The sequence below is a fragment of the Salvelinus sp. IW2-2015 genome, linkage group LG6.1 (genome assembly GCF_002910315.2).
Source record: "Salvelinus sp. IW2-2015 linkage group LG6.1, ASM291031v2, whole genome shotgun sequence".
NCBI classification, from domain to species: Eukaryota; Metazoa; Chordata; class Actinopteri; order Salmoniformes; family Salmonidae; genus Salvelinus; species Salvelinus sp. IW2-2015.
This window is the reverse complement of record NC_036845.1, coordinates 4275329-4300810: the sequence shown is the minus strand read 5'-3', so window position 1 is coordinate 4300810 and position 25482 is coordinate 4275329. Positions and strand designations below refer to the sequence as shown.

Genomic DNA, 25482 nt, shown 5'->3' with positions numbered 1-25482 from the left:
CCGCCCATTTGGAAAAGGAAAATGCAATAAATATTTATTCTGAGCTGCGCTTCGGTAGGTTGGTGGTAGATGGAAGGCCGTGTTGCCCAACCGGGTCCTTTGTCCTTTGAAGAATGTCTCTGCTGCTGCTGCTGAGTGGTAGACTGGATACTCTGTCTGTCCTAATTTACGTTTGCAGCTGCTGTTGCTAACAACGTCTAGGAGGTATCACTTCTATAGTGAATACGAGTTCAAAGTTCATACCATTCACAACCAAAGCTCATGCTGATGTTGGCTTCGTTCTGTAGTTATTATCTGAACCATTCTGACATAGGACCGTCGTCCTCACATCCTCGGAACAGAAGGTTACATTTTTGTCAATGGCTTATATAGTGGAGGGAGAGGGGTGTGTCTGAAAAGTTTATAACCCATGTCTCTTCACAGGGGCGGGCCACTGGTTGAGCAGAGCCCTAAACTTATGAAAACCCAAATCTCTCATTTGGGAGCTAAAATTACATTTAATCTCTTCACAAATAATTTCATATTCAAACATTTGAATTAAACAACAATTCCATGTGAATCCGATACCCCTGATGTGCAGACTTTCCACAGTAGAGTTTATGTCATTCTATCATTGATGAGAATGTGCCAGATGACAACCGAACTGACATAATGTACCTTAAGTACCACCGCATATGTTCACTTGGTCGGATTACCAGAATATAGTTAATTTCCCCCCAACTTCTGATGTTCCCAGAATCTCTATGTTAACCAAAGGGGCTTTCTAATGTCACATCAGTAGAGTAGGGAGAGGAAAGGGGGTGGAAGATGTATTTATGACTGTCATAAACCTACCCACAGGCCAACGTCATGACAGATTCAATAGATTTTTTTTCTCACCCATCTACACACAATACCCCATAACGACAAAGTGAAAACATGTTTTTAGAAATGTTTGCATATTTATTGAAAATTAAATACTGAAATATTTAATTTACATAAGTATTCACACCTAAGAGTCAATACATGTTAGAACTCCCTTTGGCAGATTTATAGCTGTGAGTCTTTCTGGGTAAGTCTCTAAGAGCTTTGCACACCTGGATTGCACAATATTTGCACATTGTTCTTTGAATAATTCTTCAAGCTCCGTCAAGTTGGTTGTTGATCATTGCTAGACAGACATTTTCAAGTCTTGCCATAAATGTTCAGTCAAAACTGTAACTAGGCCACTCAGGAACATTCAATGTCGTCTTGGTAAGAAACTCCAGTGCATATTTGGCCTTGTCTTTTAGGTTTTTGTCCTGCTGAAAGGTGACTTTATCTCCCCGTGTCTGTTGGAAAGCAGACTGAACAAGGTTTTCCTCTAGGATTTTGCCTGTGCTTAGCTCTATTCCAATTAATTTTTATCCCCAAAAAACAAAAACAAAAACCCCTAGTACATGCCGATGAAAAGCATACCCATAACACAATGCAGCCACCACCATGATTGAAAATATGAAGAGTTGTACTCAGTGATGTGTTTTGTGTTGGATTTCCCCCAAACATAACACTTTGTACTTCAGGACATAAAGTTAATTTCTTAGCCACATTTTTTGCAGTTTTACTTCAGTGCCTTAGGATGCATATTTTGGAATATTTTTTATTCTGTAAAGGCTTCCTTCTTTTCACTCTGTTATTTAGGTTGTGGAGTAAATTCAGTGTTGTTTATCCATCCTCAGTTTTCTACTATCACAGCCATTAAACTCTGTAACTCTTTTAAAGTCACCATTGGCCTCATGGTGAAATCCCTGAGTGGTTTCCTTCCTCTCCAGCAACTGAGTTATGAAGGACGCCTATATATTTGTAGTGACTGGGTGTATTGATACACCTTCCAAAGTGTAATTAATAACTTCACCATGCTCAAAGGGATATTCAATGTCTGCTATTTATATTTTTACCCATCTACCAATAGTTGCCCTTATTTGTGAGGCATTTGAAAACCTCCCTGGTCTTTGTGGTTGAATCTGTGTTTGAAATTCACTGCTTGACTGAGGGATCTTACAGATAATTGTATGTGTGGGGTACAGAGATGAGGTAGTCAATCAAAAATAATGTTACACACTATTATTGCACACAGTGCATCCATGCAACTTATTATGTGACTTAAGCAAATTCTTACTCTTGAGCTTATTTAGGCTTGCCATAACAAAGGGATTGAGTACTTATTGACTCAAGACAATTCAGCTTTTCATTTTTAATTAATGTGTAAACATTTATAAAAACATAATTCCACTTTGACATTATGGGGTATTGTGTGTAGGCCAGTGACACAAAATCTCAACATAATACATTTTCAATTCAAGCTGTAACACAACAAAATGTGGAAAAAATGACGGGGTCTGAATACTTTCCGAAGGCACTGTATAGCATATCACTGAGAGCATGGAGCTGAACCGGGGACTGTAAGTGGGACTTAAGGGGGATAGAGTTATATATACACGCTCCTCATCTATCTATCTCTCTACCTACTCCTCTTCCTCCACTCACTCATGTCCCTCTCTCTTGGTTGTGTCCGCAGTGATAAAGACAGGTTTTACTTCCACCATGCTACTGAATTATACCCAGAGAACACTCCTATAGAGAGAGAGCAAGAGATACAAAACAAGCACGCACGCACCACAACACACACACACACACACCACACACCACAACACAGCACACACACACACAACACACACACACACACCAACAACACACCACACACACACACACCACACACACAACACACACACACACACACACACACACACACCAACACAAGATAACACACAACTGTTAGCTAAGCCACTCCATAATGTGGATGACACTTCAATACAACTACTTGCTAATAAAAGAAAGTCCCAGTCACTGAGGACATATTGACATATAATCCGTTTCCCCCGGAGAGTGGATGGAGCCAGCCATCAGGTTCAACACACAACCCAATCTAAATGGCCCTGAAATTTTAAAATGACATTTCAGAATTGGATTTGCTGCGTATCAGCAGAAATTCACACGTTTGACAGATAAGTGTGTGTGTGTCTGTGTCTGTGTGCCGTGCATGTGTGTGTTCGTGCATATTTGTGTGCGATCAAAATAGAATCTTGGTATTTGTCCCTTTGGGCCCTGCATTTCGAGCATCGATTCTCTGAGCAGATTATTATTCCAGTTTTTTTTAAGACCAGCGGCTGGAATCGGGATACAGGCTGGAGTCTACCTTCCCCTCAGCAAGATCATTCTAATTCATAACCCCCCAAATGAGTTATTGACTCAGAATAACGTCTCTGCCATTCTCAATGAGTGGGGCTCTGCATCCCAAGAAGCATGCTGTCTGTCTCCTCCAGGCATCATATGTCCCACAGCCTGAGATAGAGAATAGAGACATCTGGCTGAGACCCTACCAGAAAGTAGCCTGGTTCCAGATCAGAACAGCCAATGACGTTGAGTTGGTTAGACAGCACAAACAGATCTGGGACCAGGCTAGCAAGAAGCTATATGACAGCCTAATTATCMTCAGCCAGCAAAATGCCTGAAACACAGAAACACACAGGACAAAATGTTTTGCATCGGAAAATTAGATTTCTTATTGGACAAGTTCAGCTAATACCTCCCCATTTTCACTCCATTTTGGAGTGTTTTATAATCTTTCGTGCATACTGAACAAAATCCAGGAAGACACTCAGGATGCTATGATGAGACATGGAATACAAGGATAGGACCTGGGACACAACAAGCATGCAATACAGACAGTCAAGGACAAGGACAGAGAATCAGTGTCCGACTCAAATATCAGACTATGGAATCATCTGAGAAAGGCAACACCTCTACTTCACACAGTCCTGTTATCTACCTCAGTGTCACCTCTGTGTCCCCTCCACCATAACCACATCGTCACCACTGTCCCACCAGTCACCTCCAAACCCTTACCTACTGTCAGTCAGCACTTCTGTCTGGAGCAACCTGCCCCCATCCTCATCCACTCAGCGAAAGTCAACCATTTGAAGCTGCACAGTACTGTAGGGCTCTTACTCTCCAGACCCATCTGCAGTTAAACTAAACCCTGGTCATGTTCACTAGCAATAATGTTCTGAAATGGAGAGAAATTGTACAATTAGAACACAGATTGTAATTTCCCCAAAAGAAAATAAAAAGTGTTTTGCTATGGAGTGCTGGTCTCCGAGCATTTCGTATTATTCTGTAAGTAAATCCGAGACACTCTATTTAGTATGATATGTCACGTTTCGTATGGTATGTGTTCATTTTTGGATGTCCATCAACCATTTCATATGATATGTATGTTACGAATTTGCAGGATAAGTTATGAATTCTAGCTAGGTGGCTAATGTTAGCTAGCAGGGTTAAGGTTAAATTTAGGAGTTAGGTTAAAAGGTTAAGGTTAGGGTTAGGGGAAGGGTTAGCTAACATGCTAAGTAGTTGCAAAGTAGCTAAACAGTCGTAAGTATATAGTTGAAAAGTTGTTAAATAGCTAACATGCTAATGTTGTCTGTGATGAGATTTGAATTTGCAACCTTTGGGTTGCTAGACATTCACGTGATACGCCCACCCATCCACACCGACAAACCACCCCCCCCCCCTCTTCTTTCATTTTGCCTTAAGTAACCACCTGTCTTATGTAACCATACCAAACGTAACATATCATACAAATGTGAGTGTCTTGGATTTACGTTTTCTATGTTACGTCTAGTCTGAGACCAGGCTAAGTGCTCAGCTCTACTGAACACATCCTATGCTCTGTACAGTACAGTACTGTAGGGCCTGTCTCTGAGGCAGTGGGCAATGCTAATAACAGTGAGATGTATATTCCTTATTTGCTATTTGACAAAACTAACACCAGATATCTTCCTTTTCAACCCCAAGGAGGGATGGAGCCATAGAGGGATGCGGAAAGGAAGAGAGGGGCTTTTAGAATAATCACTTCATGAGGCACATTAAATCGCTTCACGCATCGCAGCGTCACAGGCCTGAGAGGAACGTGCCATCCCACTCTCTTCTCCACATTTCTGTGTGTAACTCCGTGGACACACACACACGTATACACACATGGGTTTAATGCATCACTGCTACGCTCTCTCTCTTCCTTTTTATTTGTTCCTGAAAACTTAAAATGATATATTTTTAACCGTGTAACTGATTTGTGAGTGGGCGACAGTTTCACATTTCTATAAACTAGCTGAGAGTGAAACATGAATATTTTAAGCAGCTTAGCGCTGATTTAAATATATTTACTGGGAGTCTGCTGGCTGTGGGCCAGGACACAGTGTAATACCCACAAAGCTGCCACTGCTAAACTCTATTTGAGGGAGCTGATAATTCGGACTGGCAGAACTAAGGCAAATTAAGTCAATTAACTCACTGAAATATATTTTTTATACATTTTACAACCCTTTGAAAAAAAATGCAGGGTGATTTTAAGATAGCTAGCCTAGCGTTGAGAGGAGGGTGATTATATATACACACAGCAAAGAAAGAATTCAAGATGCAGAAAATATCTAGCAATGAAGGGTAAACGCAGGGGCCATTTTGAGAATGTTGAAGTAAAGAGGAGAAGAAGAAGCAGCCTCTCTGGTTATAATGTGCAGGAGATAACCGGGGATGCCATGCATTTTTAAACAGAGAGCACATAAGACATAGGACATGTATTTAATCAAAGACGCACTGTGACTGAAGAATTTAGGCAGGGAGGTGTTTGTGCCTTAATATTTGCTTATTCACATATCTTCTAATGTAAAAGTGGAAAAACCCAGTCACCTCTTCCGGGAGAGAGGAGAAGAGGGGAGAAGGCTGCATGGGAGGCTGCAGGTGTAGAGAAAGTGATTATTAATTAGCCTTCCTCCTCAGTCAAAACACACCACTCCTCTGGAAATACCTTATGGCGTGAAAGCTCCTGAAGAAAAATGATAGCTTCTAGCTATAATGTCACTTAATCCAACAGATGTTAGTTCATACATAAAAAAAGAAGCAGGATAGGATTACAACATGGGGAAGTTGTAGTGACTGTAATACTGTCAGCCTGTTGCAGTAATGACTAGGTAGGGAGAGAAGAAGAACACCTGAGCAGGAAGTGGTCTTTAAACCAGAACGTGAGCTGGAAATGCAGCCATTGGAGGGTTACATTTTCAGACACAGCTATGGTGTCAATTTCATATCATCTGGTTGAATTCTCCTCAATGAAGGATGACATAATGATATTTAGCCTACAGCCATCCTGTGCCAACCATGCAACATTACAGTATACTATGTCGTCCTCCACAAAAATACCTATCAGACAGGAAACACACAAATCTGTAGTGTCTTCCTATAATCATATAATCATAAAAACGTCCATCCTACCCCACTCCCCACACCTACAAGCCACACAGATTAAATGAGCATAAAATATGACAGGCCTATGAGGAAATGAAATCAATAATGTTCGACATTGACGCCTGTCGAAATGTCAAGCTTCCACCCATTGGCACCCCCAATGGCAACTCTCTCTCTCTCATTAAAAACACTCCTTGCATTATTTGACCTTGGACCCCTGTCCCACTGGCTCCCATATTAAAGGATGGTGCAGCGTTTAAAACACTTAGGCAACATGCTTACAGGCGCAGATCTCTAGTTCACGCCAAGGTCCTCTCTGACGCTGTGTAGGCCTCATCACCTAGACTTTCTGATGGGAAGAGAGCTCTTTGTGTGTGTGAGAGTGTCTGTCTGTCTGTCTGTGTGCGTGCGTGCGTGGGTGTGTGTGTGCGTGCGTGGGTGGGTGTGTGTGTCTGCGTGTGTATATGTGTGTGTGTCTGTGTGATAGCGTTCCCTATAGCTCTCCTCTGCCCCTCAGGTTTATCACCAGCCGTGGCTGCAGTCTGTGATTTAACAGCGACAACGTTGGTTAAATGTTGCTCCTTTGGCAACAGATAAATGTTTTACTGATTCCTACATCTCAATGTCATAAAACACCTCTCTCCTTTGACTAGCATAGGATGCATTATACTTGCACGACGTGTGAGCTACAGTTAAGTTATCACACCGATTAGACATTCAATTGATTTAAATTGATTTTTTATACTACATTTTTGACCCGGGACCATCTTCCCAGGCAGTTATTGGTGTGAGAAGTGCTGATGGCAAAAAATAAAACTACATTTTATGGAGGAAAGCAGGAAAAGCAAGGCTCTCCTGCCGTTACATTTAGTAAATAAACACTTTAAAATGTCGTTCTTCCAGCAGAAGCAATCCAAGCTGGAGTAAGCACTGATTTCTTAAAACATTCAACAACTTGATATTCACACCCACAACCACATAGAAATACAGCAAGATCTCCGCTTTAAAATATATCAGCTCTCACTAGATGGTTCCATCAGGTATTATTAGCTTCTTCTAACTGGGTCAAACTCAGTTAGCCAACAACACCAGCAGCAGCCTGTATTGATATGTAGCTTCCTTACTAGCCTGTGAAGCTGACTCTAATATGAAGATGTACATCTCTGTCTGTGTACTAATTAAAGCCAGCCGGTAAGTGTGGGTCCCCAGGCCATGCATGCCTCAGGAAAGTTATTGTAAACATATATCATATGCCATACAGGAACAGCTTCTACCCCAAGCATAAGATGGCTAATAGGCAGACTTTAAATAGTTCACATAATGATACCCAACATCTAGCAACTGAGTCTATCTGCACTCACCCTATGCAACACTTCACTTAGGACTATATACTGTATAACCACATAAACACACTCACTAGACTAATATTACTGTACACACCAAAACACACTCACTAAGACTATATAACTGTAAACACCATAAACACACTCACACTATACTTATACACACTAACACACTCACTAGACTATATATACTGTATCCACCCATACACACTCACTAGACTATATACTGATAACACCATCACTACACACATCACTAGACTATATACTGTATACACCATAAACACACTCACTAGACTATATACTGTATACCAACCATATACATCACTCACTAGATTTTATACTGTATACACACCATATTACACACTCACTAGACTATATTATGATATACACACCATATACCACCTCACTAGACTTATATACTGTATACACACATACACACTCACTAGACATATATACTGTATACCACACCCATTTAAACACACTCACTAGACATATACTGTATACACACCATATACACACTCCATAGACTATATACTGTATACACACCATATACCACATCCACTAGACTATATCTGTATACACACCATAACACATCACTAGACTAATACTGTATAACAAAACCACCATATTACACACTCACTAGACTATATACTGTATACACACCTATACACACATCACTAGACTAAAATACTATATACACACATATACACACTCACTAGACTATATACTGTATACACACCATATACACATCCTAGACTATATACTTTACACCATATACACACTCACTAGACTATACTGTATACCACATATACACACTCACTAGACTATAAACTATTACACCATAAACCACTCACCTAGACTATACTGTAGTACACACCTATACACACTCACTAGACTATAACTGCTATAACCCAATATACACACACCACTAGACATATAACTTATACACACCATAAACACAATCACTAGACTATATACTGTATACACACCATATACACACTCACTAGACTATATACTGTATACACACCATATCTACACACTCACTAGTACTATATACTGTATACACACCATATACACAACACTAACTAACTAATACTATATATACACCATAACACACACTCACAACTATATATGTTATATCACACCTATTACACATCACTAGACTATTACTGTATACACACCATAAACACACTCACTAGACTATATACTGTATACCCACACCATATAACACCACTCACTAGACTATATACTGTATACACACCATAAACACACTCACTAGACTTATATACTGTATATACGACACCATAAACACACTCACTAGACTATATACTGTATTACACACCATAAACACTCACATAGACTATATACTGTATACACATATACACACTCACTAGACTATTACTATGTTACACCACATAAACACACTCACTAGACTATATACTGTATACACACCATAAACACATCACTAGACTATATACTGTATACACACCATTAACACACTCACTAGACTATATACTGTATACACACCATATACACACTCACTAGACTATATACACTGTATACACACCATATACCACACTCACTAGACTAATACTGTATACACACCATATACACACTCAACTAGACTATAATACTGTATACACACCATGAAACACACTGTCACTAAGACTATATACTGTATACACACCATATACACACTCACTAGACTATATACTGTATACACACCATATACACACTCACTAGACTAAATACTATATACACACCATATACACACTCACTAGACTAAATACTGTATACACATCATCTCCACATTCGCTAGACTATATACTGTATACACACCATATACACACTCACTGCAGTGCTGACACACACGCTACATTGACACTCCCACACAAAACCCACACAACTTCACATACAAACACAACACACACATGCATACCGACACAACACAAACTCACACACACACACTACTTTTACACTCATCATTAGCTGCTGCTACTCAGTTCTTTATTTTACTCTTATTATTATCTATCCTGATGCCTAGTCACTTGACCCTGCCTTCATATACATAGCAAATCAAATCAAGCTTTATTTATATAGCACATTTCAGACAGAAAACCTTAAAGAAGAACAATACAAACTGAAAGACTAAAAAGGTGTGTTTTAAGATCCCTTTTAAATATGTCCACAGTTTTGGCCCCACTCAGGTTCTTTGGCAGGCTATTCCAGAGGCTGGGGGCATAATAACTAATAGCTGCCTCTCTATGCATCTTGGTTCTAGGCTTTGGGATAGTTAAAAGGCCAGTGCCAGAGGACCTACTGGGTACATAACTTAAAGGTATGTCTGATATGTATTGGGGTGCACAATTGGGGATTGATTTCAATACAATAATCTTACAATGAATTGTAAAACTCACAGGCAGCCAGTGCAGAGACTTTAAAACCCGTGCAATGTGTGTTGCAGCCTTCTGTATGTTTTGCAGTTGACCAATTGATTTCTTTAATAAACCAGACAGAAGAGTGTTACGGTAGTCAAGCCTGCTTGTAATAAAAGTATGGATGGATGAGTCTCTCTGTATCAGCCTGAGAGAGAAACGGACACACCGTGGAAATGTTCCTCAGGTGGTTCAAAGCTATTTTGGTCACATTCCTAATGTGTGATTCGAAATTGAGTACAGAATCTAAAATAACACCTAGGTTTTTTACATGGTTTATTATCATTATTGCCCGTGAATTAAAATGTGCGGCCAGATTCTCTCTCTGTCCTTAGACTCCAATAATAAGTACCTTGGTCTTGTCTTGATTTAGCTGGAGGAAGTTGTGAGCCATCCAAGTATTTAAATCACTAATACAGTCTAATAATCTGTGGAGATTAAATCCTCTGGGGACAGAGAAATGTAAAGTTTGCGTAGCAGTGAAAATCAATATTGTGTTTTCTGATAACGCTGCCAAGGGGTAAATATAAACTGAACCATACCTGACCCAGAATCGAACCTTGTGGAACGCCACATATGATATCTATTTTCTCTGAGTTATGTTCACAGTGGGTGACAAAAACTCTCGACCGGTTAAATAGGTCCTAAATCAACTTAGAACTGGACCAGAGCGGCCAACCCACCTCTCCAGTCTGTCCAGAAGGACACCATGGTCAACAGTGTCAAACGCAGCACTTAAATCCAAGAGTAGGACAGAGAGCTGTTTGGCATCTGTGTTGGCTCTAAGATCCTTTGCCACTTTAACTAAGACTGTCTTTGTGCTGTGGTGGGCACAAAAACCAGATTGGAACTTTTCTCAAATACAGTTGCTACTTAAAAAATAATTTAGCTGTTTGAAAAACAATTTCTTCATAATTTTGCCTAAGAATGGAAGGTTGCTTAGAGCTGAAGAATCTAGAGTACTTTTCTTCAGAAGGGGTTTCACCATAGCAGTTTTTAGTGCAGTGGGGAAAGTGTCTGTGAACAGGGAGTGATTAACAATAGCTTGCACTTCTTCAGATATGCAATTAAAAGCTGTTTTGAAGAAGGTTGTGGGGATAGGATCGAGATGGCAGGTACAAGGGTTAAATTGTGGCATCATTTTATATGAACATGTCTGCGTCAATCAGAGAAAATAACTCCATAGTGCCTTTACGTGGTAGGCTAAGGCACATATCATCAAACTTCTCACCAGGTCTTGCTAATACCCATTGATACCCACTGATACTCATTGTTTGCTATCTTATCTCTGAAATATGCCGCAAACTCATCAAATTTAAATGTATCTACCTCAAATACCTCGTACCTCTGCACATTGATCTGGTACTGGTACTACCTGTACCAAATCTGCATCATTGGGAAGGGCTCGTAGGCAAGCATTTCACAGTAAAGTCTACACCAGATGTATTCGGCGTATGTAACAAATACAATTTGATTTGATTTGATGTATCAGTTTATCCTGTCATGTTCTAATTTGATTGCAAAAACAAGGTGGTAATGCACTCACAATTACCTAAACTAACTTCAACATAGATGGTGTAATTATGAATATACCTAATATACTGTATGAATATTATATATTTCAAAAAGTTGGATTTCACTTTGGAGGTGGATACTATCACAATCAAATCTAATACATATCTAATGTATGTGTATCTTTATGTTGTTACCACTATAGGAGGTCAAAGGGAGCAGTCACACAGTGTTACAAGTGGTTCCCATCAGAGGAGTGCAGGAGGTCAGGGGTCATTCTAGACAAATGGACAGTCAGCTCCATGGTGGATAGACTGGTCAACGAGAGAGCGAGAGAGAGAGAGGAGAAACAGCCGAGTAACCGCTCTTCGCTCCTCTCCCCCTCTTACTCCAACTATCCCATTATATCTCTCTCTATGTACAGGTACCTGCCAAAATAAAGGAAGATCTTGAGTAAATGAGGGACACAAAGTATATTGAAAGCAGGTGCTTCCACACAGGTGTGGTTCCAGAGTTATTTAAGCAATTAACATCCCATCATGTGTCAAAATGCCCAGTTTACCATTATTTTGAGGGGTCTCAAAGGCTGTGTGTGTGTGTGTGTGTGTGTGTGTGTGTGTGTGTGTGGTGGTGGTGTGTGTGTGTGTGTGTGGTGTGTGTGTGTGTGTGTGTGTGTGTGTGTGTGTGTGTGTGTGTGTGGTGTGTGCTGTGTGTGTGTGTGGTGTGTGTGTGTGTGTCAGTAATCAGATCTCAAACCAAATGAACACTTATGGGAGATTCTGGTTGCCTGGCTACCCAAACTCCTTGCTCTGGCCAAACGCTACGCCATGCCCACGGACGTTCATTTCTTCTCCACAATGAGTTTGGATCTGAGTACCTCCCCGATCATTTCTAGGCTGTCTGATTGGTCCCAGAAACCGATGGGTTCTGCCAGAGCCAGAACACACATGGATAAAGCGGTGTTTTCGAAAATTCCCGAACCCTAATTCATCATTGGCTTTGATTCTCTGATTGGTTAGAGATGATCCAATCGCTGATTAAATTATTTTGTACAACAGCCCTCATTTTGACATCACCACAAATGACTTAAATGATGGCAGTCTCAGATTGAAGTATGTAGTAAACACAGAGCAGCAGAAGAATTAATCAAGAATGACAATCTGATTGTTTTTTTTATCTCCCAAAAGACATCATGTCAGTATCCATATCTAGAATTGCTGTCTATATGTTGCCTGAACTGTTGAGCGTCTGCCTATATGTTGCCTGTATACCGTTATCTAAACAGATGCGCTTTGCACAGTCCTCCTGGAGGCTTGATTGATTTGGAATAGGAGGAAATGTATCGCTCGTCTGTTCCAGTCAGCTTCTACTGTGTATTCATCAATAGGGTATAACCTCTGGAAGCTCTGATAAACTGAGCGATGGTAAGGTCAGGTGTGTTGGTCATAGCGTTGTATGTATGGAGGGCCAGTCAGCAGTTTAGTATCTAATGAGTATGTACAGTAGACTAAAATGATAAATACTCCCAGTCCTTCACACAACAACTTTCTAAATGCTTTCAGGAAAAAGAGCCTGTCAATAACACTGAAAAGCCTGACACTACACACACAGAACAATAGATCCCTCCACCGCCCTCCTTCCTCTCCCCTCAAATACTTTGTAAATAAGAAGATTTGCGGCGGAGAATGCGAGCTACTTAGATGCGTGGCTAAGCGGCTCATTGAGCGGAGCGGGGGAGAGTTAGTGGTTAGGTATGAAATGGAGGTGATTGGCAGAACCAGTCTCTATTGAACGCCTGGCTAATGTGTTCAGATGATCTGTTTACAGTTTAGCGCCATCGTTAGGAGGGGAGAATTGTTTGGACACGCACACACACACACACACACACACACGCACACGCACACGCGTGTATATATATATATATATATATATATANATGGAGGTGATTGGCAGAACCAGTCTCTATTGAACGCCTGGCTAATGTGTTCAGATGATCTGTTTACAGTTTAGCGCCATCGTTAGGAGGGGAGAATTGTTTGGACACGCACACACACACACACACACACACACGCACACGCACACGCGTGTATATATATATATATATATATATATATACAGATATGAAGTGGGAGATGGAGATATGAGTGATTATAAAAACCCACATGGCCATTTCACATCAGCCAGTAAATGAGCTCTCCAACTGTTCTCACTTGATGGGTTATGTGGCTCGGAGGTGTGAAGCAGACTGTCAAAAGAGGTTTTTTTACAGAAACTATAATCAGGTAGGAGGTGAAATGAAATTCACTCCGCCACGCCGCGGGATGAGGTGCTGTTGTGGGAGGATTATTTCGAATATTTACTTGACAAAGAACATAATGGTATGATAGTGTCCTGATTTTTAACTGTGATTCTGCTCTACATTATGCTGTGTATGTACTGTAGCTAGCATGTTGTTTCAGGTCAACTAGCTTCATTGATTCAACACATGGATTCTACTGAATACTATTGTTGAAGAGAGAGAGACAGAAATAGAGGAAGAGAAAGCGATATACAGGTAAATGCCAAAATAAAGTGTCTTAATAGGGCGTTGGACCACAACTAGCCACAAGAACAACTTCAATGGGCCTTGGCATAGATTCTACAAGTGTCTGCGACACCATTCTACCACAATAAATTTTATAAGTTGGTGTTTTGTTAATGACGGTGGAAAATGCTGTCCCAGTCGCCGCTCCAGAATCTTTGCCTGACGACTTAAACTTAACACAATGTCCACAGCCGAAAGCTGAAGGGGCGGGCCCTGCCTGCCTGCCTGCTTGCTTGCCAGCTGCCGACACCTCTAACTCCACCAGGCTCCAGTCTTTATCCCATGAGCAGTGATGGAATGTGATGACCTGTCAGAACACACAGGACACTTCCACCCACCATCTGTGTTCTACAGAAGAACAGCTACTGTATTGTACTCTACTGTACCAGTCATTGAAATATAATCCATGGATTCTATTTCTATGGTACCAATGTTGTACACTGGATCCCCTGCCACACACGCGCACTGATTTACAACTCTTCCTTGCACTAGAGACTGAGAAGCACTGACAAGGTGATTGCTGACTACACTGATCAAAAGGCAAGATGGCGCCAACAGACAGGGCAGGTCTGCTTCTAGTGTGACAGGTTAAAGGAAATACTCATAGCCTGTTATACATTAAAAAGTATTAGTAAGTTCATAGTATGTGAGGATCTTAAAACATCTAAGGTTAAAAAGATCATGCATTCAGTATTAGTTGATAGAGAGTGATAACATTCATATAATTGTGTTAAAATCCGTCAAGCGTACAAAGGGTACGAATTGTGAGAGGAATGTGTAAACGTTATGTTGATTACTTTATTTTGTCGTGAGTAAAAGTGTTAATCTGTGATCTACTAAATGCTCTTAATCTATGAGCCTGAGATCGATTGCTCTGGTCTCCACTCAAGTTCCCGGAGAAATCGCGGTCTTTTCTCATTGCACTAAAAGTTTCAATGAGTAAACAATACCGGATACCGTACCACTCTCGTGATCATTTCTCCCCTTTTTCAGGTACGTTATTGATGATAAAAAAGAGTAATTTAAATGTAATAACTCACTAACATGTTAAGAGTGTTTAAGGTGTGTCTTAGTAACATATTGAGGAAATTAGTTAATAAGTTTGCAGAGAGTAATATGAGCCCTGCTCGGTTGCAGCGAAGAATAGCTTCGTACTGAGAGTAGCTGCCATTTTATGTCGATTGTGAATGAACATGTGCGTTGTTAATAAGATATTTTGCGGTGTTATGTGTATAATGGTTTTTCAAACACTTTATTGCCTGTTGATAAATTGAGTATGGTTTACTGAGTTAAAGCTTTGTGCTTGACAGTTATATTGAAATTAGTATCTGTTTCAGTGAATTACAGTGTATACTGTTGTGACTTGAATAAGCCTTGTACCCTACAAAACTATCTATTTCCTGTAGATCTGTTATTCTGTAAAATGTGTTACTTACGTAAAATGATTGCACTAAAAGTTTCAATGAGTAAACAATACCGTACCACTCTCGTGATCATTTCACCCCTTTTTCAGGGGCGTAACACTAGCTCCTAAGTACAAGCATTTCACTACACACACAATAACATCTGCTAAACAAATGTATGTGACAAATAAAATGTGATTTGATTTAAAGCACAGCAATGGCCCACATCCCTTAATTAACTAATTCTGTTGAAACATATTGAAGGATTTCCTTATCTAATGTAAAACAAGTCTTAGTGATTTGTGCAGCCAAAACTAAAGTAGTAATATTTTAAATGTACAATATAAGATTGACTGTGTCAATAATGCTTTGCCTATCAATTAATAATACAGTATAATTGTATTATTTTTTTGTTAAAATAAAATAAATAAATAAAAGCATTATGACTAATACTGGTATTGAATATCGTTTTGCAATAACACACACACACATATGTGTATATATATACACTACCGTTCAAAAGTTTGGGGTCACTTAGAAATGTCATGGTTTTTGAAAGAAAAGCTAATTTTTTGTCCATTAAAATAACATCAAATTGATCAGAAATGCATTGTTAATGTTGTAAAATGACTATTGTAGCTGGAAAGGGCAGATTTTTTTATGGAATATCTACATAGGCGTACAGAGGCCTATTATCAGCAACAATCACTCTTGTGTTCCAATGGCAGGTTGTATTAGCTAATCCAAGTTTATCATTTTAAAAGGCTAATTGATCATTAGAAAACCCTTTTACAATTATGTTAGCACATCTGAAAACTGTCGTGCTGATTAAATAAGCAATACAACTGGCCTGCTTTAGACTAGTTGAGTATCTGGAGCATTAGCATTTGTGCGTTTGATTACAGGCTCAAAATGACCCTTTGCCTTGATGACAGCTTTGCAAACTCTTGGTATTCTCTCAACCAGATTCATGAGGTAGTCACCTGTTATGCATTTCAATGAACAGGTGTGCCTTGTTATAAGTTAATTTATGGAATTTCTTTCCTTCTTAATGTGTTTGAGCCAAATAATTGTGTCGTGACAAGGCAGGGGTAGTAATCAGAAGATAGCCCTATTTGGTAAAAGACCAAGTCCATATCATGGCAAGAACAGCTCAAATAAGAAAAGACAAATGACAGTCTATCACCACATTAAGACATGAAGGTCAGTCAATGCAGAAAATTTAAAGAACTTTGAAAGTTTCTTCAAATGCAGTCGCAAAAACCATCAAGCAATATGGTGAAACTGGCTCTCATTAGGACCGCCATAGGAAAGGAAGACCCAGAGTTACCTCTGCTGCAGAGGATAAGTTCAATAGAGTTAACTGCATCTCAGATTGCAGCCCAAATAAACGCTTCACAGAGTTCAAGTAACAGACACATCTCAACATCAACTGTTCAGAGGAGATTGCGTGAATCAGGCCTTCATGGTTGAATTGCTGCAAAGAAACCACTACTAAAGGGCACCAATAATAATAAGATACTTGCTTGGGCCAAGAAACACAAGCAATGGACATTAGACTGGTGGAAATCTGTCCTTTGGTCTGATGAGTCCAAATGTGAGGTTTTTGGTTCCAACTGCTGTGTCTTTGTGAGACACAGAGTAGGTGAATGGATGCTCTCCGCATGTGTGGTTCCCACTGTGAAGCAAGGAGGAAGAGGTGTGATGGTGTGGGGGTGCTTTGCTGGTGACACTGTCTGTGATTTATTTAGAATTGAAGGAACACTTAACCAGTATGCCTACCACAGCATTCGGCAGCGATATGCCATCTCATCTGGTTTACACTTAATGGGACTATCACTTGCTTTTCAACAGGACAATGACCCACAACACACCTCCAGCCTGTGTAATGGCTATGTGACCAAGAAGGAGAGTGATGGAGTGCTGTTTCAGATGACCTGCCCTACACAATCACACGATCTCAACACAATGGAGATGGTTTGGGATGAGTTGGACCGCAGAGTAAAGGAAAAGCAGCCAACAAGTGCTCAGCATATGAGGGAACTCCTTCAAGGCTGTTGGAAAAGCATTCCTCATGAAGCTGGTTGAGAGAATGCCAAGAGTGTGCAAAGCTGTCATCAAAGCAAAGGGTGGCTACTTTGAAGAATATAAAATATAAAATATAGTTTGATTTATTTAACACTTTTTTGGTCACTACATGATTCCATATGTGTTATTTCATAGTGTTGATGTCTTCAATATAATTCTACAATGTAGAAAATAGTAAAAATAAAGAAAAACCCTTGAATGAGTAGGTGTGTCGAATCTTTTGACTGGTCCTATATATATTACAGTATAATAGAAGAACATATTTAGTATTATTAACATAAACATTGAATGTTACTATTCTTCTCCAAATGGTCTTACATGTCTTTCCATTCCATTTACTCCATTCCAGCCATTATTATGAGCCGTCCTCCCCTCAGCAGCCTCCGCTGATGTTAGCTGTATACTGCGTTGCTGATGTTAGCTGTATACTGCGTTGCTGATGTTAGCTGTATACTGCGTTGCTGATTAGCGTTATAACGGCGTTGGCTGAGTTAGCTGTATACTGCGTTGCTGATGTTAGCTGTATACTGCGTTGCTGATGTTAGCTGTATACTGCGTTGCGTCCTCAAAAAGGATAACTCTGTCCTATAACCCTAACGACGTGTAAAGCAGGATAACACGTCTTTAAACAGAGAAGGGAGATTGTTTCACAACTGCAGCCAAAAGAAAGCTGCTCCTTTTCTCCTTTAACAAGCCTTCCACTAATCGTGTGTTTCTGCTGCAGTATAATAAAGCAGTGTTCATACACAGGCGTGAGGAGGCGCTTTCCGCTGTCAGTGGTGCTGAAACTTTCCCTCTGGGCCTGCAACGTATAGCCACCGTGGCCGTCCTAGCGAGGCTTATAAAGGGTAGTTTGAAGATTATAACTTTGTGAACACAAGTGTAAGTGTATAGAAAGCGTATCTTCAGACAGAAAGATTATCCGGGGGCACACACAGAGATGGATTACCAGGGGGGAGGAGGGGAGAGTGTGGTTGAAGCACAGACGACATGGAGGACTTAATGCTTCCCGACAACTCTCCCCATTCTACTGTTAGTGAGACAGCGCTGTCAGATTGACGCGTGGTAGCAGCAGAGGCCCAGCTTGTTGCCATAGTGGCAGCTTGTGCGGATGCTGTGTGCATTTCAATCAGGGCCTCCGGTGTGTGTGTGTGTGTGTGTGTGTGTGTGTGTGTGTGTGTGTGTGTGTGTGTGTGTGTGTGTGTGTGTGTGTGTGTGTGTGTGTGTGTGTGTGTGTGTGTGTGTGTGTGTGTGTGTGTGTGTGTGTGTGTGTGTGTGTGTGTTTCTGAAAAACTGACAGGCTACAGTTACAGTGCAACAAAATAGGAACATTTCCAAGGGGGAGAATACTTTTGCAAGACAGTGCCCCCTGAAAACTGCTGATCACATTTCCTACCCTTTTACACGTGCGTTCTTTAGAACAGTGAATGCCTTGCCCCTGAGGGCTACGCAGGTGCAGAAGGTAGCCTATATACATGTGCAATACGATACACTGATAGCCTACCCTATGTTTTTTCTATAGGCCTATACAGAGTCTTGCCTTGGAGTCGACATTGGAAGAGATGTGCTCAGTTAGAACAATGCATTCCTTTAAATGGTTGCTAATAGTAACGTGTCAGGACTCACAGCGAATGAAAGGCAAGATCAAACACAAGCATGTATCCTTTGCGTCACGTTGCTGGCTGTCACCATCATTGCTTGCTGTGTTCAATGGTTGCGTAGGCATTGACAGCACTGCACTCATATTCAACTACATGGCTTGGTTGGTTAGGGTTCTTTCTGTTCATAATCGGCCAAATCATACTTCGAGAAATGGACGTGTTAATGGATGGGGGATTTGGCGCTAAACCTGAGTTTCGCGCGCATTTCTTCAATCAGGATTCATCCCTTTTTTGATTGTGTCTATAACAAGAATGGGTCTTGTGTTGATGTCGGCCATGAATAGGCCTATATGATCCAAATATCTATGTAACTAACATTAATGTGAGGTAATGATCAACATAGGCGCCACATTGTTGCCAACTGTTGCAAGCTTTCTGACTGCATGTTCTCTCTCTCTTAGATTCTCATTCTCTCTCTCACACACACACACACACACTAGGTTTATTATGCAAACGTAGAAATATCAGCACCATGGCAACAAGTTCCACCAATAATTTATTCTCCAACATAAATGATTCACCAACAACCCGGCACTTTGGCATGAAGACATAATCGGACACTGCTATTTGGAAATGTTGCTTTTCCTCCATCGCAAATATGAAACAATTTCCACAAATGATGATCAAATCCAGCTATGCGAGGATAATTGTAGGCTATATATGTTTCTATATGAACTGCAGTTGTACTCGTCTGCTGTCGGATCATTCTGCATGGAAATGATGTCATGCATAAAGGTTTCGAGGACAAAATAGGTAAGGTAATGTCCCTAGACAGCTGTGATAAACAACACCGTGCATAGGGGTAGCAGTCATTGCGGGGATGTGGCTCGGGGGCGCACGAGCTCACTCTAAAAAGTCTGGGACAAGAGGACCCGTGGGGTCACGGCAACACGTCTACTAGGAAGTATACAAGAAAACTATGGCGCCCAGCCATGAAATGGCAACAGTTACAGAGTTAGGGAATAGCTAGGCTACTACATCAAGACAGTAAGAATGTTTAACAGATAAAGAAAATAACAATCTTACCAAATCTTAAAACGTGTGGCATCCCGCGAGAATATCCCACACATAGTAATAGCAGCAGTAGAAGCCTGACGGTGCACCTGAATCTCGCTTTACTTATGAGCGGGGAGGTAATCTTCATGGTGTCTGTGTGATGCCACTATTTATTCCCTGGATCGGTAGATTCCCCCGAAATGTTTCTTTTGACGTTAAGCAGGGTGACGGCCCACGCGCAAGATCACGGCATGGTCAGTCAGGGAGAAGGTATCATTCGTTTCCCCAGATCCATTAGCAAGCTCTGCGTGTCCAGCTCACTGCGCCAAGAAACAACCTTCCCACTCAGCTAACGGTGGGGCATCCATGTTAGTCTGGGCAAATCCGGGAGAAATCCATTCACGGGCGGTCTGAAAGAGAGATGGACATGAAAAGAGGAAGAAGGGGGGTTTGAGTTTCCAAGTCAGAATCCCGCCTCAAGAGACGAACGCTGGCGCGCTGGCAGAATTGCAGCAGGCTAGCAAGCCTAAACCTTCCAGGCAGTCTCAGCTGTCTGAAGCTAGCATTCTGCTGCACTGCCGCACAGCATCTGACGTCGAGCCAAGATTAGTGTGAGCGCGAGAGAGGAAAGAYTGKGTATATTTCGCAGGTGCTGCTGACCACACATCGCTTCMGATCCATATCTGACATCGAAATGGCCATCTTTCCCCGGGTGTCTCGTGCTGGCACCCGGTACTCTCTCTATGTTATTCACGGTTTTGCTCGGTTCATTCAATGGCCGTGGCTGCTGCCAGTGGACTGGTGCCATGCCCGAGCGGTTGTAAAATCAATCTTTGATGTTAAAAAGATTGCCTCTCTAGATCGGAATTGCTCAGCCTTGGAGTCGTGTGAGAGGTTTGTGAACCAATACTGTCACAAGTCCAATTTTGATGAATAGCCTATTGCTGAGCTAATCATTTTTTCACAGAGTTATGCTGTCACTGAGAAAGACTTGCTTTTAGATTTTCTAGTTTTGGCATTATACACTCTTAGAAAAAAAGGTTCTGGGTAGAACCAAAAAGGGTTCTATGCTTGCATCATATATGGCACCCCTAAAGGTTCTATATAGAAGCGAAATTAGTTCCATATAGAACCCTATATGGAACCAATTGTGGTTCAGTGAAGAAGAACCCCTAGGGTTCTGATAATAGAACCCTATAAAATAGTTCTAAATATAATCTTTAGGGGTGCCATATATGAAGCAAGAAATATAACACTTTTTGGTTCTATTCTGAACCTTTTTCTAGTAGTGTACTGTTAGACAATTGTCAATAACATGCGTTGAGGATTATAGCATTGTAGAACTTTCATTTAAAAATGTATATTCGAAGTTGTGAAATAAATGTATTCTCAGCTCATGTAATTCAAACGTTATCCAGCCAATATCAAAGTAGGCTTGTTGTTCAATTACTTGTGAAGTTATACAATTAGAATGCCATGATTTTTGTCATCAATTAACTTCAAATTTCAAGAATCTGTGTTCTGTTTCATAGGCCTAAGTCTAGGAATATGATTACAGATGACAATGATATTGTCTTGAGTCGTTAAGTCGTTAAGCAGAGCCGTTAAGATATAGATAAGACCTAAAACCACTTTAACATTGGATTTGTCATACAATCTAAACTCCAGGACCATAAAGGGTACGACATCACGTTGGAAACGGACAGGACTAGCCTATTCTACACACAGTCCAAAAGTACGGGCAACAGTTATTAAAGATACATTACACTTGGATGTCATGTTTATCTCTAAAAACAAAATACTGTTACATTCATGTATATGTATTAATTATATAGATATTAATCATTAGCATATTATTTGTGTCATTAGGTCTATACAGTAGATGCAATATCTTTGTGTTCCTTTTCACTAAACCCACGCCAGGTGTAGTTGTGGATTGTGCAGCGTGGATTTCAGCACCATGGACAGCGTCGCGGTGACCTACGAACACTACTCGAATTAGACCTAACTTTACATACAGCCCAACCAGTGTTTGGTTGAGGATAAAATGATTGTTTCTTTGTCTTTCTTTTTTCACTTTAAAAATTCAGAGTTGCGTATAGCCTCTGTCGTCATTTAATGAACAGCTCCCGAGAGCATTCGACAAGTATTTCCGAACAGGAGAGCTGCTTGCGTCTGCGTTTCAAGCCGCCCGAGAAATACATGAGGGGCTGTGAAGCACCTTTATTGCAGTCCGTGTTTGAAACTGCTGCACGAGAACCCGGGTGGATTTTCGATTGTGTAGCCTCTAATGGCGTCAATAATATTTTCACGTCATGCAAATTGACTCAATCAGCTTGACTGAAAGTAAGACAAAGGCCTACTTAATAACTCCTTTCTTTCTCCGTTTGACAAACCGACCGCATAATCTGTTTTTCAAAGACTGGTGTGATCGGATTCATTCTCTTATGTAAAGCCATATGATGTCTCGTTTAATTCCTTGTGTAACTTGCACATATAGCTAGGCATTTAAATGTTGGCTTAAACCCCGAGTGCCGTTCCATGTCCATATATGGGTAAGAAAGTGTCTTTTCACTCTGCCTCAATAATAAATAATACAAATGTGCCGAGATGACCCAGTGAAAAGACAACGGTCGACAGGGATTTATGGTGATTCAAATATAATTAACCTATAGTGCGCCTATAGGTGTCATACAATTTACATTAAATGGGGTGACGGATATGGATAAATGCTTCTGAGGTATTTTTGAGGATAAATGCAGTGACTTTTAACTGTTGACTTGTTTATAAAGAAATAATATACGCCTCGTTTCTCTTTAAACTAACCCGTTCCAATATATATATTTGTCCATCTGGTTTGAGAATACCATTCAGCTGACCGAGGATGAGGAAATTACGCATGGGATCCACGAAGATAAATACAATTACACTGAAATGTTTTGTATTTTTTTCTTCGGCCATTACTAAATGAAAACATTGTCAATGTCATACTTTAACTTTAGTAGGCTAAGTCAAAGGCTTTAAAACGTTATACACATAAAGCCAGTCGCGCGCAATGAGCGAATCAGTTGGCACGGATGCCATTTGTAAACTCAAACTATTTCTGCAGAGATTTTTATACATATCCCAGTTTGACGATCAGCCTTTTCTGGTTACTTTGTAAGAGCTTTCCAAATAGCACTTTGGGCATCATCGGTGCTGTTTTATGGCACTGTGCAATTAACCATCTACCATCTGATCATGAACTTGATTTAAGGCTGTGGTGCGCGCGGGTTATGTGCTCATCAGCTGTGGAATTTACATGCGCAGCCAGTCGGTTCCTTTCCACCCAGCCTGATTACACATTATCTATGGATCATTCATAAAGCGGATAACTTCAACGCCACTGTCAGCCACGATTTGTACGGCATACATTTAATGACCCCATAATGCATTTTCAACCCCACGACATTGTATGCATCAGCAACGAGAGGAGGGACTCGAGAGGGGACACGCATTTTAAATAGGAGTCGAAGGAAGACATACAAGTATCTACAGGGTTTTGTCCTATTAACTAACAAGTCGTAACCTTTTAAGACATTTTCATTGTTTCCACTGGCAGAGGTGCGCAGAGCGCACATTGACACGACGCGCCGCATTCCCAAAATATAAATGCAGCATTCAACTTCAAGTAGGCTAGTGTAAATGAACCTGTGTAGATCGGGAGGCTTAGTGCGATGTATAATCGTCACGTTTTGTGTAATTTCTTCGATGAAAGAGACGAGGTGGATAGCCTAATTCTCTCACTTCTGTCTCACCTGTAAAATCCAACAGACTAGGCTTTCAAACCTTACACGCCCAAGCAGAGGGGAGTACAAGCTGCTAAATTACACAAATAACGGAAAGACAATCATAAAAATATAAAAAAGGATGCGACGCTTACCTTCGAATAGAATGAGCTGAGAAAGTAGTTGATTTGTTCCGATAGAGAGACGAGCCAGATCGGTTCCTTCAGACTCGCGTCTTGCTGCGCTCCGCTCCGGCCGTGGGGAAGACACGCCTCCTGTTGGTCGAAAAAACACACTGCTTAAAGCAACAGGGGACCTGCACAACGACCGATGGATGGACCCGACCCAGCGCCCGGTGGATCTCCAAGTCGAGGTGAGGTGGGGAGACCTGTAGCATGGGGAACAGGGGCCGGGGCAGGGTGGACTTTACGCATGTCTTATTGTCGCTTTAGTGGCATTAATCAATGAATGGATTATTTCATCCATACCACTGTATTCAACTTCTATGCAAAACGGTGTGTGAGGATTTATTTGAGCTTTAATTGATCAAATGGAAAAACAATACGAGGATGGTGCGTGACAAAATGTTAAGCCTCTGGGAGTGCCATATAGGAAAAGTGTAATGGGAGTGACACAGAAAGCTATGTGGATGAAACGATAATTATCTTGTGCAATATTTTTAAAACTGTAATAATACGTGTTTAATATCAGGACATTTAGGTCAGTAAAAGTTCAAGAAGTTGGGATGGAATCTAGCTCATTGCCTGCATGCATCAACTATATGACGCTGTTTATGCTTGCTGTGTAAACAGTGCCTCAGTCTCATATTCCGGTAGATCGGAGAGAGAGTAAATGAGGGATGCAACAACCCSCGGGCTATCAGACGGAAATCACTGCTATTTCTCCCTCTGTCAGTGAAGTACAAAGCGTACAATTTACCRCGGCGACGGAGCGCATCCCTGCCCCAACGCTGACACWGCGCAGGGGCGCACAGGGCGAGAGCTGCGKCGRGATGGGAAAARCGTGATCTGAGRCCACTGAGTKSTGCCGAAATGAAAGGAATCTTTGATTCCCTACCCCCCAGCGCGCAGCATGAAAAGTCGGATTGTAGGGGACTAAAATAAATAGTCAATGACAGCCCTGTGATCTGGGAACAAACCCCACCACTCTCACACATGAGGAGCTGCAGAGGCCCTAACCCTCCGGGTTGTGAGTGTGTGTGTGTGTGTGTGTGGTGTGTGTGTGTGTGTGTGTGTGTGTGTGTGTTGGTGTGTGTGGTGTGTGTGTGTGTGTGTGTGTGTGTGTGTGTGTGTGTGTGTGTGTGTGTGTGTGTGCGTGCGTGCGTGCGTGCGTGCGTGCGTGCGTGCGTGCG

At 41.1% G+C, this 25482-nt stretch overlaps 1 protein-coding gene and 1 long non-coding RNA gene across 2 annotated transcripts in view; one reads left to right on the top strand and one right to left on the bottom strand.

The window, feature by feature from the left end:
• The window catches only part of LOC111964614 (glutamate receptor ionotropic, kainate 2-like), a 188741-nt gene extending 167665 nt beyond the window's left edge, over positions 1–21076 (bottom strand). The window contains exon 1 of the mRNA XM_023988460.3: positions 20374–21076. Within this exon, the coding sequence (XP_023844228.1) occupies positions 20374–20491 (118 nt within the window). The 5' untranslated portion in view covers positions 20492–21076. The remainder of the gene's footprint in view (positions 1–20373) is intronic.
• Positions 14779–17889, top strand: LOC139027822 (uncharacterized). The gene is made up of 2 exons (XR_011479970.1): positions 14779–15188; positions 17453–17889. It is a non-coding gene; the product is annotated as an uncharacterized lncRNA (long non-coding RNA).
• Positions 21077–25482: the final 4406 nt, after the last annotated feature.